This window comes from Chrysemys picta, chromosome 5 (assembly GCF_011386835.1).
Source record: "Chrysemys picta bellii isolate R12L10 chromosome 5, ASM1138683v2, whole genome shotgun sequence".
Taxonomy (NCBI): Eukaryota; Metazoa; Chordata; order Testudines; family Emydidae; genus Chrysemys; species Chrysemys picta.
Window position 1 is genome coordinate 129,738,977 of NC_088795.1, and position 13,467 is coordinate 129,752,443.

At 39.3% G+C, this 13,467-nt stretch overlaps 1 protein-coding gene across 5 annotated transcripts in view; it reads right to left on the bottom strand.

Moving 5' to 3' along the window:
• KRCC1 (lysine rich coiled-coil 1) overlaps nt 1-13,467 on the bottom strand; it is a 49,617-nt gene that overhangs the window by 28,018 nt on the left and 8,132 nt on the right. The window contains exon 2 of one of the 5 annotated variants that reach the window (XM_065597247.1): nt 12,922-13,071. The exons of the other annotated variants lie outside the window; for them this stretch is intronic. Within the exon in view, the coding sequence (XP_065453319.1) occupies nt 12,922-12,925 (4 nt within the window). The 5' untranslated portion in view covers nt 12,926-13,071. The remainder of the gene's footprint in view (nt 1-12,921; nt 13,072-13,467) is intronic. 5 annotated transcript variants of the gene reach the window in all.

The window sequence follows — 13,467 nt, forward strand, 5'->3', positions numbered from 1 at the left end:
GCAAACACCTAACACCTGCTAGCTGGCTACTCTCTGGTGTCAACCAACTTTAATCTTACATTATAAGCACCTTGGGGAACAGCAGATGAACATTTCCCTCTGGTGATTGCCAAGAAGTGTTACACTATAAATGGCATTCTTAAACACATGTACTTTTTTTAAAATCAGAGAATGAATGGAGTGCAGCAAATCAAAGTCAGCATTGAGACAGGTCCATTTACAGTCCTTATCTCACAGATAAGAACAACAAAAATTAAAGGTGGAAGAGGGCTATAAATTGATCTAGTTCATTCCCCTTTCAGAGAGGGTTGGGGTCAATACAATTTACTGATGCTTCTTGCTAGTCACCCTACCACTCAGCAGTATGCACACAAGCAATGACGTGCTATTATGTGTTGTTAATTTCACTTTGCTATTAAAATGCTGCAAAGGGAAACTGACTAATCCTATTCAGTTTTTCTTTGTAGCAATGTCAAACTTCCAAAAGGACACAGACTAGGACTAGTCAGCTTCCCCTCTTGATTAAACTTGGATATTGTTTCAAGAAAAAAATGACTAGGACACAGGAATTGCCATACCAGATCAGACTACAGAGTGGTAGCCGTGTTAGTCTGTATCAGCAAAAACAACGAGGGGTCTTTGTGGCACCTTAGAGACTAACAAATGTATTTGGGCATAAGCTTTTGTGGGCTAGAACCCACTTCATCAGATGCATGAAGTGGAAAATACAGGAGCAGGTATAAATACATGAAAAGTTGGGAGTTGCCTTACCAAGTGTGAGGTCAGTCTAACGAGACAATTCAATTAACAGTAAAACTGGAATTAATTTGCAAACTAGACATCATCAAATTAGGCCTGAATAAAGACTGGGAGTGGATGGGTCATTACAAAACCTAATTTCCCCATACTAATTTCCCCCTACTGTTACTCACACCTTCTTGTCAACTGTTTGAAATGGGCCACTCTCATTACCACTACAAAAGTTATTTTTCCTCCCTTGTATCAGAGGGGTAGCCGTGTTAGTCTGAATCTGTAAAAAGCAACAGAGGGTCCTGTGGCACCTTTGAGACTAACAGAAGTGCTGGGAGCATAAGCTTTCGTGGGTAAGAACCTCACTTCTTCAGATGCATCTGAAGAAGTGAGGTTCTTACCCACGAAAGCTTATGCTCCCAGTACTTCTGTTAGTCTCAAAGGTGCCACAGGACCCTCTGTTGCTTTTTCCTCCCTTGGTATCCTACTGTTAATTGAATTGCCTCATTAGACTGACCTCACACTTGGTAAGGCAACTCCCATCTCTTCATGTATTTATACCTGCTCCTGTATTTTCCACTCCATGCATAGGATGAAGTGGGTTCTAGCCCATGAAAGCTTATGCCCAAATAAACTTGTTAGTCTCTAAGGTGCCACAAGGATTCCTTGTTGTTTTTGCAGATCAGATGAGTGGTCCATCTATTCTGGTATCCTGTCTCTCACAGTAGCCAAAACCAAATACTTCACAGGAAGGTGCAAGAAACATTGTAATGGCCAATTGTGAAATAACCTACAATAGAAGATTTTTTTCTAGCTGTCAGTCACTTGTTTATCCCTGAAGCCCGAAGGTTTGTGTGTTTCAGGACAAAAAATTCCCATAAGCCAATGAAGATTAGGAAGCTTTCTATATGGGTAGGTTATACCACAACTGCTCATTGCAGAGTTTCTTGCATCTTCCTCTAACGCAGCTAGTACAGGCCTTTGTCAGAAATAAATATTGGATTAGAGAAACCACTGGTCTAATTCCTATGTTTTCTCTTAGAACATTTCTAATCCTTTTCTGAATCCTGCTATGCTCTTGTCCTCAATGATATCTTGTGGTAATGACTTCCTCTGGTTAACTGTGCCTTAAAAAAGAAAAAAATCTTACCAGTTTTAAATGTTGCCTTTCATTTTCAATGAGTGTCCCCCTGTTCTTGTATTATGTAAAAGAATAAATAGTAGGACATGATACACCCAGACGATACCATTTTTTATTTTCTATACCTCTATCATGTCACATCTTAAATCCCTCCTTTCTTAGTAGTTCCTATCTTTCCAATCTCTTCTTAGAAGTTTCCATACTTTTGATCAATTTTGTTTTTGCTTTCCAGACATCTCCTCCCTCTCCTATTTTAGCTCTCTCTTTTCTCTAATAGGGTAATCAGAATCCAGGTGAGAATACATTGATATAATGGCATAATGTTCTCTGTATTATTTTCTATTTCTGTTGTTTGCACATCTTAATATTTGTAGTATTGCCAACCCCAAGTGTCCAAAAAAGAGTTGAGCTAAAAAAAAATAAGACTGATGTAAGTACCATTATTTTAAACAAATAATAAATTCATTATCTTTGGTTTTTTGAGCCTTTAGGTAGGGTTCACATTCTTCACACCATGACGGCTAGAAACTTTTTTTTTTTTTTCAAATGGAAGTTGAGATTTTCAACTAATAAAATGACAAGGAGGCAAGGCTTTTGGAGAGACACTTAATATCATGAGTCTTCTGATACGATCATAAGAATTGGCAACATCTGCTTACTCTTTACTTTTTTGACTGCTGCTGCACAGTGAGCAGAGATTTATGTTGAGTTGCCCACAATGACAAATAGGTCTTGTTTTTGACTAATCATAGCTAATTTAGAACCCAGCAACATACATAGGTAGTTCAAATGATTCTTTCCCATGCACATGACCTTGCATTCGTCAAATTCCCACGATCAGCATTTTGCATTCTGTTACAAGAAACTGAGTAGCATTAATCATTATCCCCCTGCAAACTTCTGATATGTGAAGCATGGCAAAAAGTCAGGAATTTAAGAACAAAACAAGAGGAAAGGGGGATATATAGCATGCAAAGTTGCAAGTAATATTTTTAATGGGATTTTAAAAAATAGTATCTATATGGTAAATCTGGGCAAGCAGGTTTTCAAACTAGGCTGGCAAACTGTCATGCTCATTTTGCCAGATAGCTGAATGGTCTGATTGTTTTGTAGAATTAGGCCAATGATTTTTTTTAACCTTGTTGCCTAAAGATTGGCCCCTAAATAAGCTTTGTCTAGAGAGAAAAGGTTAAGTCTAGATCCGACTTAGCGGATATGAGCTTGCTAAACCTGACAAACTCAGTTTCCCCCCCACCCCTTTATATACACTGTAGATGCACAGTAACACTTTTAGCTTAGTAACCTGACCTGCTGAAATTGAGCCAAAGGCATTAACATGCATCTATATTAGGAAATGGGTTAGCTAAGCCCAACATAACCTTACCCACTTCTCCTAAACCAGACAACGCCTTAAGCAGCCTGATTTTCAAAGGTACTGAGCACCTGCAGCTCCTACTGAAGTCAGTCAGAGCTGTAGATGCTCAGTACGTCTGAAAAAAAAATTGAGCCATTTCCTGGTGCTGAACTTTAGGAACCTAAATCTGAAAGGTTTTGGCTTTAAGCATATGAAATATATTTTAGCTTTGTGTCAACACACATTTTTAAGCAAAATATTTCCCCAGTAATACACCCCACTATCCAGTGTGTAACATGATCATGCAATAAAAACATACAGACCAAAATTCAGGAGTGGTTGCAGCTCCACTGAAATCTAATCCAGCCAGTACATCGGTAAGGCTCTTCAGGGTGGCCTATGCAATCTTAGTTCAGTTCTTAGTGGGCACATCACAAAACCAATGCATTGTCATTCCTTTTCGCATTCCCAGCAGAAATGGCCAGAACTGAATGGGCCGGAGCATGAATGTACCCTCATCTCCTTTCAGCAATCCCACAAGAATGCTACTGACGCACAGTGGTGGCAGAGTGGGGAACCATGCCTTGCCACTGCCTATACTGAACCTCTTCTGTCGGAGAGTACACAGAGGGCTTCTGTCCTAAATACACTTTAAAAAACCCAAACTGCCCACCTTTGCTTCAGACAGCACCGTTAAGGAAAAACATTACAGAGATACTGAATTCAAAATGGCAGCCCTGCATGATTGCCATTTTGAACTCAATATTTTGTCCATGACCACAAAAGCTTTGTGAAGCATTCCAGGGCATGGGCTCAGATCGCTCTGAACTAACATTTTGTCATTTAAAGAAGATTCTTCCTCACAAAACAGACAAATGATTGTTCCCCACCAAGCAGTTGGTCCTCATTTATTAGACATTTATATTTCTAATGAGAACATCCAGACTTTCATTAAATAGGATGAAAACAAAGTGTAGGAGGGATATAAACGCTCCTACTTTCGGGCACAAGCCAATCAGTAGCTGACTGGGGTTACAAAGAAACTTCCCCTCTTGATAGGTTATTCCATAATGGTCCACTATAAAGTTTCTTACACATTCCTCTGAAGCACTTGCCATTGTTAGAAGCAGGACACTGGGCTAGCTGGACAATTGGCCTGACCTGGCATGGCATTTCCTACCTGCTCTGTTACTGACTTGTTATGTGACCTTGGATAGGTCATTTAAGTTTCTGTCTCCGTTTCACCATCTGTAAAATGGAGATTGTAATGTTTACTCACCTATCCCTCAAACAGGGGCAGTGAGACTCAGTGTTTTGTAAAGTCTACTGAAATGCTCACAAAGGAAGTGCTATAGAAGTGGAAAATATTAATGATCAACAATATTGGGAGTAAGGGAGTGGGGGACAAAGTAAAGAAGGGTAAGTTTCTTCCAATCATCATCTTCCTATCCCAGGGTACTATCCTGACCCTGTTGAAATCAATGGGAGTTTTGCCGTTGATCTCAATGGGGCTGGAATTTCACTCCATGTGTTTATGTATGATATTTAATTAGTAGATTTGGAGATCCTCGCGGTCATTAACCAATTTATCTTCAATACCCTTAGGAAATAGACCATTGATTTTGTTCTGATCTTAGTGATACTCTGCAGTACTCTGAGGAGACAAAGCAGTAATTCTTCCCTGTGATTTTAGGGCTTACTATATTTGGTCACTACAGAACTCAGCCTATCTCCTATACTGCCCCTTCACAAATGAATCAGAAGTATATCTGTATAACTTCACTGTAACTCCTGAATATGTAGCTGAACCCAAACATCTTCTGACACTGCAATTACAGCTGGTAAGATCAGTTACCATTGCCACTAGAAGTCACAGGATCTGGAGTGACAGGTTAGAGTGACCGTATTTAGGGACTTTAAAAAAGATGTTTAGATGAGCCTCTTTGGCTAATGCCTGAGAAAAAGTTTTGACTGCATCAATGTATGTGCCCACATAAAGGCAGAGTTAACAATCCAGTGTGTGATTTGTATTACAGCAGTCCTAGTGACCCCAATCAGGATTACAGCCTCTTTGTGCAGGGTGCTGTACAAACATAAGAAACAGTCCTTTCTCCTGTTTAAAACACAATGCATGGGTGTACAACACAATGGAAGGGGCATGAAGACAAAGGTGACAGTTAGAGAACACAGGATTGCATAAGGTAACTGTGGGTCTACATTCCCATGGGCAGCGAGATTCAGAGTCTGGGTCACCTGACTTGGGCTTGTGCTACAGGGCTAAAAATAGCATTGTAGACATTTGGGCTTGCACTGGAGCCTAGGCTCTGAGACCAACCCACCTTGCTGTGTTTCAGAGCCCAGAGCAGCAGGGGGAAGGAAGCTTACCCATGCCATACCCGTTCTGTTGATATAGATGACTTCAATTGGGCAGTAATTACAGAATCCGCCTGTTTTGCTGGAGGTGGCGGCTGGTGGGAGAAATGAGGGAATAATTGAGAGTTTTGATTCTCTCGCTATATTCAAATATATTTAGATAGATTGCCCAAACCTATCTAGTGACTGCTTTTGCTGTTACGCATCTGAATTCATCATAAGGAGATCTAAAGCACTAAATGGGTGCTTACTGGTATTATTTTATATATCAAAATGAATATAGCTGTGTCAAAAGAATTGAAATTCACACGTAGGAAGAAAAAAATATCCAAGTGTTAGTTCAATTATGTAACGACTAATTGTCGGATATTTGTGCATTTCAGTAGAACAGCTGAAACTAATCAAATGTTATAAATTCAAACCCCAAGTTCCCCAAATAAGTTATTACAGAGGGTTGGGGTCCTAAAGCAGAGAAAAGAGATGAATCTAGAGATGGATTCAGAAGAAGCAGAGAGGTAAGAAAGCTGTTCCAGAGAGTGGAAACAGCAGGGGAAAAGCACCCAAAAAACATCCCAAAGAGTAGGGACAGTGAAGTCAAGCAATCCAGGAGCACAGGATGGAGCCAGCTTGTTACAATTCACTATTATTGAAAGTCTGCTCTGTATTTCCCTGTTATTCTGACATGTTAACGCTAATCACAAGGAAGGGCTCTTAAAGGCTGACACACAACAATCGTGCTGTGATGACTCCAGAGAAACAAGTGCTGCCATGGCTCAATTAATATACATTCCCAGGCTCAGATTTTTGGCATGCAAGTCAGTTATTTATGACTCTGAAAAATGCATCTTTACATTAATAAGGAGAACCCACTGGACCAAACCCTGTTGTGCTTCCTAAGGCAAAGCTTGCAGTGAAGCGAGTTTAACTGGACCTTATTGGGGCCAGCTGTAAAGTATGTTGCTTTGAAGCATATATTCTATGGGCAGTTTATATTTTGAAAACTTTGAAGCACTTGTTGAGAATGCTAACAAACAGTGCCTGTTACAATGTAAACTCCTGGTACTGAGACCAGAATAATTGTGGACCATAAACAACTCATTTCACACGGGCCTCTGAACAGTCCTAAACTGAAGAGATTTTTGTCCATTCTGACCATGTTTTGAACTATGATCTGGAGGTGAAATGCTCCAGATCCCATTACCAATCACACCATCCAAATTACTACCATGACTACTAACTGTTTTAATAATGGATTACTAAACATCAGTATATGTTAGTGGATAGTGTTTAAATATAAATTTTGGTGTGTTAATGCTGTTCTGTGCATTAGTGACAACAGGATAAAAGCAAGACATTTCACACCAGAGTGTGATGTACTATACAATATGCAATACATATGCAAAAGAGGATACAATAGGGTAAATTAAACCAGAACTCAGTTGTATCTAAAAAGAAACAATTGTCTTGTGGTTAAAGTACAGGACTTTCATCAGGACAACTTGGTTCTAGTCTCAGCTCCACGACACATTTGTTACTGTGGGTAAGTCACCTTTATTTTGGGCAAAGCTTTTTGAACAGCAACTAATTTTTTAATCTAAATTCATACTATATTTAGGTGCCTCACTTTAAGCTTAAAAATGTGTTTCCTCATCTGTACTATGAGAAAAATAGTTACCTACCTCATGAGGGCGAGATCAGGCTAATTCATATTAATTTCAAAGATTCCTTTGAGATCTTCAACCAGATCAACGCTAAGGGAAAAGAATTATCCTAGTTTTGGGAGTAAATGTAACTCAAATTCCTCGCATTATTCTTTTCAGTCCAAATCATTCTCTCTGATTAAATTCTTTGTCTTAAAAACCAATGAGTAAGTGCTCTGAAGATCAGAAGTGTTCTGTAATCTCTTCCAAATTCAAATACAGATACCAGTGTTTGCACACTAGGCACTGCTTGGCTACTCAAGAATGTCAATACATAAGTAAAAGAGCTGAAAGCTCCGTTTCTTCCAGCCTAAGAACTCAGGAGATGAAACTCAGCTGGTTTAGAGACCTACACAGAAAGATGCCTATTTGACTTCCCTGATGGTTGTGAGAAGATGGACACTTCTTTGCTAGGAAATGGACTAAAACCAAACATTTCAGATAGATCAGAGCGCATCCACATGAGTCCTTAGATATTTTATACTTTTTAAAAAACAGTATTTTTTTTTAATTACAGATGGATTTTTAAAAAATCTGCTGCATGTGCTATTGGCAATGAAGTGTCTCACGTACAAATGATGACCACACTGACAGATTTATTGGCATGAAATACAGCAGATTGTAGCCATCCTCATCTTTAATGTGGGCTGTGGCCTGTGGAGACTACAAGTGCTTAGCAAAGACATTTGCTTATTTAGCACATCTCTTAAAGAATCAATTAAAATAGTCTGAATTTTCGCTAACAAAGAGATATTCCCAGGACAGAAGGTACAAAGTCAATATAGTTTTTACTTGTTGCACAGTCAGGGATAATTGATAATGAATGGCAGCTGAGGGAACATTAAGCATATTTACAAGGATGGAGTTTGCAAAGAAAAGAAGTGTACAATGGGGAAAAAACCACACACGCTTCTTAATACCACTTCCCAAGAACTGTAATCTTGAAAGAAAGTCATTCTCTTAGGGTAGGTCTACACTTACCTCCGGGTCCGGCGGTAAGCAATCGATCTTCTGGGATCGATTTATCGCGTCTTGTCTAGACGCAATAAATTGATCCCGGATCGACCCCGAAAGTGCTCGCCGTCGATGCCGGTACTCCAGCTCGGCGAGAGGAGTACGCGGCATCGACGGGGGAGCCTGCCTGCCGCGTCTGGACCCGCGGTAAGTTCGAACTAAGGTACTTCGAATTAATAACGTAGCTGAATTTGCGTACCTTAGTTCGAAGTGGGGGGTTAGTGTGGACCAGGCCTTTGTATCTATTGAACAAAACTCCACCCACTAATTCAGTGCTCATCTGCTCTTTGGTGCAGAACTTGTCCATACTACCTTGGATTCTACTGTTTCCCTTTATTTGCATTTAGGATCTTACCTTCTGAGCCCAACTCAGAGAGAGAAGTATAATAATCTGAACCCAGGACTGGGACACAAAATATTCACATTCTAAACTTACTCTGAGCCAAATCTTATGCTTTGATAATCATTACAGAGATGCTGAAAATTTATTAACTTATTACTAAAGCATTTTGGAAGCTTTTTGAAAATCCCTTTTACAGCAAAAACAGACTTCCTAAACACTTTAGCTATGCTTACATCAGTGATTGTTCTCTAATCCTTATAAAGGTGACTGCACATCCATGTCCCAGATAAGCTTGGATTTAAAAAATATGACTATATGACAACTCTACTATATTTATTGCTATGTTATCCCCTTATGCTTTACCATATTAAAGACCCAGAATAAATGTAATTCATTTGTATGCCAAAATTCTAAGCATTATTCTTTATTAAAAGACATTCACTATGAAAGTCTTTAAATAACCATTCATCTCCTAATGTTTATTTTTATCTTTATTGAAAGCCCATTTCCACAGCAAGCAACTATCCATTATTTCCCACTTGAACCCATTATCCTTAGTTTGGGGTATCATAATTATTAACCGCAGCTAAGTGTGGTATCACAAACACATTATCATGTGAGAAACAAATTCAGATGAAGAGGAGAGACCCAATTGTACCTGAACAGATACATACTCAAATAAACCAATCATTCTTGGGAGCAGTAGCTCTTGTACATACACCAGCAGCACTGTGCCCAAAGCTATCAATGAGGTACACTAGTTAATGGCAGATGGTCAACCAGCAGAGCAAATAACACTTTTTGGGGGAACCTGCATAAGAAGTGTCTTAATTTTTCAAAATGATCAGTTAAAAAAAAAAAAAAAAGACATTTTCTACCTGATTGTAATACCAAGTACAGTATGGGGCCCAAATATAATAGGCACCTCTTTATAAGGCCATAATCAACACATTTTTATCATTTAAATTTGCTTTTACTTTTCCGCTGTCTGAAAACAGCATTCTTAAGTTGTAAAATAAACAGTCTTTGTTCTTTTCGACTTAGTAAGCAAATATCCTGTTATGACTGCTTGAAATAAACAACCATTTAATTTACTTCCTTGTTCTATTTGTATTCATGTTCTTAAACTGCACCCAGTAGATTCAACATGAGCAGTGCAGGGGTCCTGTGTTTGTTAACTGCTCGAAAGCCAAAACTGGCAATACAAAGCACCTTTGGTGTAGATCCTAGTGGATTATAACAATTTAAAGGCAACTTAAGCCACTTGACTGTAGCCCTTTGAGAGCATTTAGAAAGAATGCAGAAGACTCTACTTTTTGAACCACTTTATATTAACCTTTAATCTGACAACGACTAGTAACGAGAAGTCGCGGGATCATAATGGAGAACATCAATTACCACCAGAATGGAGACACTCGATGAGGGTGGGAATGCAACATCCAAAAGAAGAGGAATTCACACTAATGTACTCATCGACTCAGCATTTATATATTGCTTTTCATCTACAGAACTCCCAATGCTTTTTGATTTAGCATTATCATCACCCCTATCATACAGGGAGGGGTAAGAGGTGCTTAAATTGGGCATCTCCACCACTTCCCCTCCAAAAACCCAAATGGACAGTTTTGAAAGTTTGGGCCCAGTTGAATAGCCTACTGCAGACTCACTGTCCAGCAACAGAGTTAAGAGACAAGGATTCAATTCTTGTTCTCAGATACCCCACTGTAGGAGCATGGTTTGCTGCATTTATTTTAGCCTTGTAACTATTTGTCTGTTCCTCCTTTGGCACAGTGCTTTGATACAGCAATTAAAGCAGTGACATATGCAGGCACTCAAAAAAGCACTTTATGAAATATTACTGTACTAATTTATTTTTGCTACATGTTAAAAGTTCAGACATTTTCTCTTAATTTTGTCCTAACAAAGGTGTAGGGACAGATACTGGAGGTTAAGATTTAGAGAAAACTTTTGGAGATCCCCATGAAAATTCTGATTATGTCATTTAATAGGCATCTTCAAGATGTTTTAAAATTTCTCTTTGTACACAGTCTATTTCCACTCCCCTTCAGGCTATGTCTACGCTACCGTGGTAAGTCGTCCTACGCTATGCAACACCAGCTACGTTATTCACCTAGCTGGAGTCAATGTACCTTAAGGTCGCGTTACCGCGGGGTCTACACTGTGCAGGGGGTGTACCTTACTCTTCTCGTTGGGGGTAGACTACAGGGGTTGACTGGAGAGCGATCTGCAGTTGATTTGGCAAGTCTTTACTAGACCCGCTAAATCGACCGCCGGTGGATCGATCTCAGAGTGTCGATCCCTGCGGTAGAGTAGCGTAAGATTAAAGGTGATAGGAGAGTATGTTGTTAAAACATTAGAAAAGTTGTATTCTAGACATGCTATAGTTTTGTGCAGAAGCTTTTTGATCAGAGCGTGAAGGAAAAGGAAGTGTGCTCAACCTCATTATTTCTAACAGCTCTTCTTCCCTGATTCTCAAGGATAACTTGCAAGAGTACAGAAACCTAGAAGAGTGCAAAGAAAAACTGTGGGCCAAATACAGCCCTTGGGCAGAGGGCAATGGGGTTTCAGTTTGAAGACACCAATAAAACATGATAAAGTCAATTTCTGCTCTCAAATACCACAGAGACAGGTATAGTATTAAAAGTCAGGACTACAACATTAACATATATATGCATTGACTTCATCAAATATGTAGAGCAGATGTTGACCCCAAAAGTGATTTTCTTATTTCACAAGCATTTTTACATGATTTTCTATTTGCTGCCTCATAGTAACTGCAAGAAGGAAAGGCAGAGGTTCTATTGTAGGAAATACTGGAAAACAAACTCTTTTGTAAGCAGTCTCTTTCTTGGTAATTGTTTTTGGGGAGGCAGAAGGGAAAGTAGTCTCAACCATACATAAAAACATGTTCACTAGAACCGCTAGAAAAATCAAGTGATGTTTTCTTAACACCTTTCATCCCAAACTACAGGCACACAACACTACCGAAATATAGTCACCGCTGGGACGCAATGGAGCACCAAACATGCACACAAGCCACTGCACAGCTGGTTAAAAGGGAACTCTTAAAGGCACATCAGGACAAATGCCCTATTCCTGTGAAAAGTGCCAAAGGTTTATTTTATTTATTTTTAAACAATGGAGAACAGAGAGGACCTCAATTTTTAAGGTCTCATCCTGGTGACCAATTTGAAAGATAGCTGCAAGCTCAAGTGTGGAGTCAAAGAGAAAACGGTGTACCTCAGAGACAAGACAAAGCAGAACTAGATAGACGTGGGCTTCAGCAGCTGGCTGATGAAAGGATGTGCCCCCCATGAGGAAAAATCTGAAACTGTTCATTATTTAAGAAAATTGAAATATGTTTAGTCAGTGAAAGTTTTTCAAACCCCAAGAGATTATAAAAAAGTGGAATGTTACAACTGTACTTTGTTGCTTGGAAAAGCATAGCATAAAACTGAAATGGCTACACTTGAAATTTCAATACATTGCCTTCATTTTCGAAGCTATGAGATAATTTGGGTGAGATTTTCAAGAGACCTCAGCACTGGCCTGTCTGCTTCCACTGAATCAATGGTAAAGATTCAGTTGACTTCAATAGAAGCAGAGTTAGGCCAATGCAGAGTACTTTTGAAAAAATCCCATTCTATATTTTCAAAGTGAACCACAGAGAAATCTTTTGTGGTAGTTGCCTAGATAGGATGGTGCACAAAATTAGGCCCAATCCCACAAACACTTTTGCACGTGCTTGACTCCCAGGCATAGTCTCATTGACTTCAGTGAGACTACATGTGCAAGTTATGTACAAGCATTTGCAGGTTAAGGGCCTACAATCTGCTATATACTGATAAAACAAGAGTTCAGTGGGGATTGTTAGAACTGGTGCTGGCCAAGCCAGATCATAACATGGTTTGGTTTTGACTGCACAAACCCTGTTATAGCTCGTTGTGGCTTAAGTGAACAGGTCTTAGGCCCACCTTAATATACAGAGCAGTGAAAAGGTATTATACTTGACTTAACATATAAAGGACAAGCTTTTGGCAAGACTTGTCCTAGACAGGGTGTGCATCAGTAAGCCTCTTGTCCCCCATACCCACCTTTGAAATGTTTCGAAGTGATGCACAACTTAGACACCAAAAGTTCAATATTGGATTTTAAAGAAAATGAAGATGAAAGCCCAATATATCAGCCATTGTCATCCCCCAAAACTAAAGGAGTCTACTCTTACCCATGAAGTTATTCTGATTGACTCTGCCGTTTCCATTTCTCGTCCTCTATTTTCCTTAGTCTCGTCATTTCAATCCACGTTCTTTTGTTTCCATTTCTCTGGCTCTTGCGCACACTGTTCCAAGTCACAGTGAGCTCTGCTCATTATATTCTATCAAACCAATGATATCCTGATCAGTGCATTACAGCTGAAGCAAATTGAAACGAACAAGATTTTTTTAAAAAGTTGGCACAGCAATGAAATGTCTAGGTCTTGTCAGCATCAAGTCACTTTCACTGTAACACACTGCTCAGGATTGCAGGGGTCACACATTGTCTCTTGGATATCTGCCGAGCAAGGAGTTATGCATTGTTTCTGGAAAAGGGGACATACAGCATGGTTTGTCCCAGCAAGAATTAACAACTTCTTAAAGAAACAATGAACTCTAAACGTTATATCCTAGTATTGCACATGAAGCTGCCGAAAGCAGCCTCAAAAAATCAACAGCACAAATAAGTTTTAAAAAAAAACTGCAGGATAATAGACCATGTTACTTCTCTTGCTGAA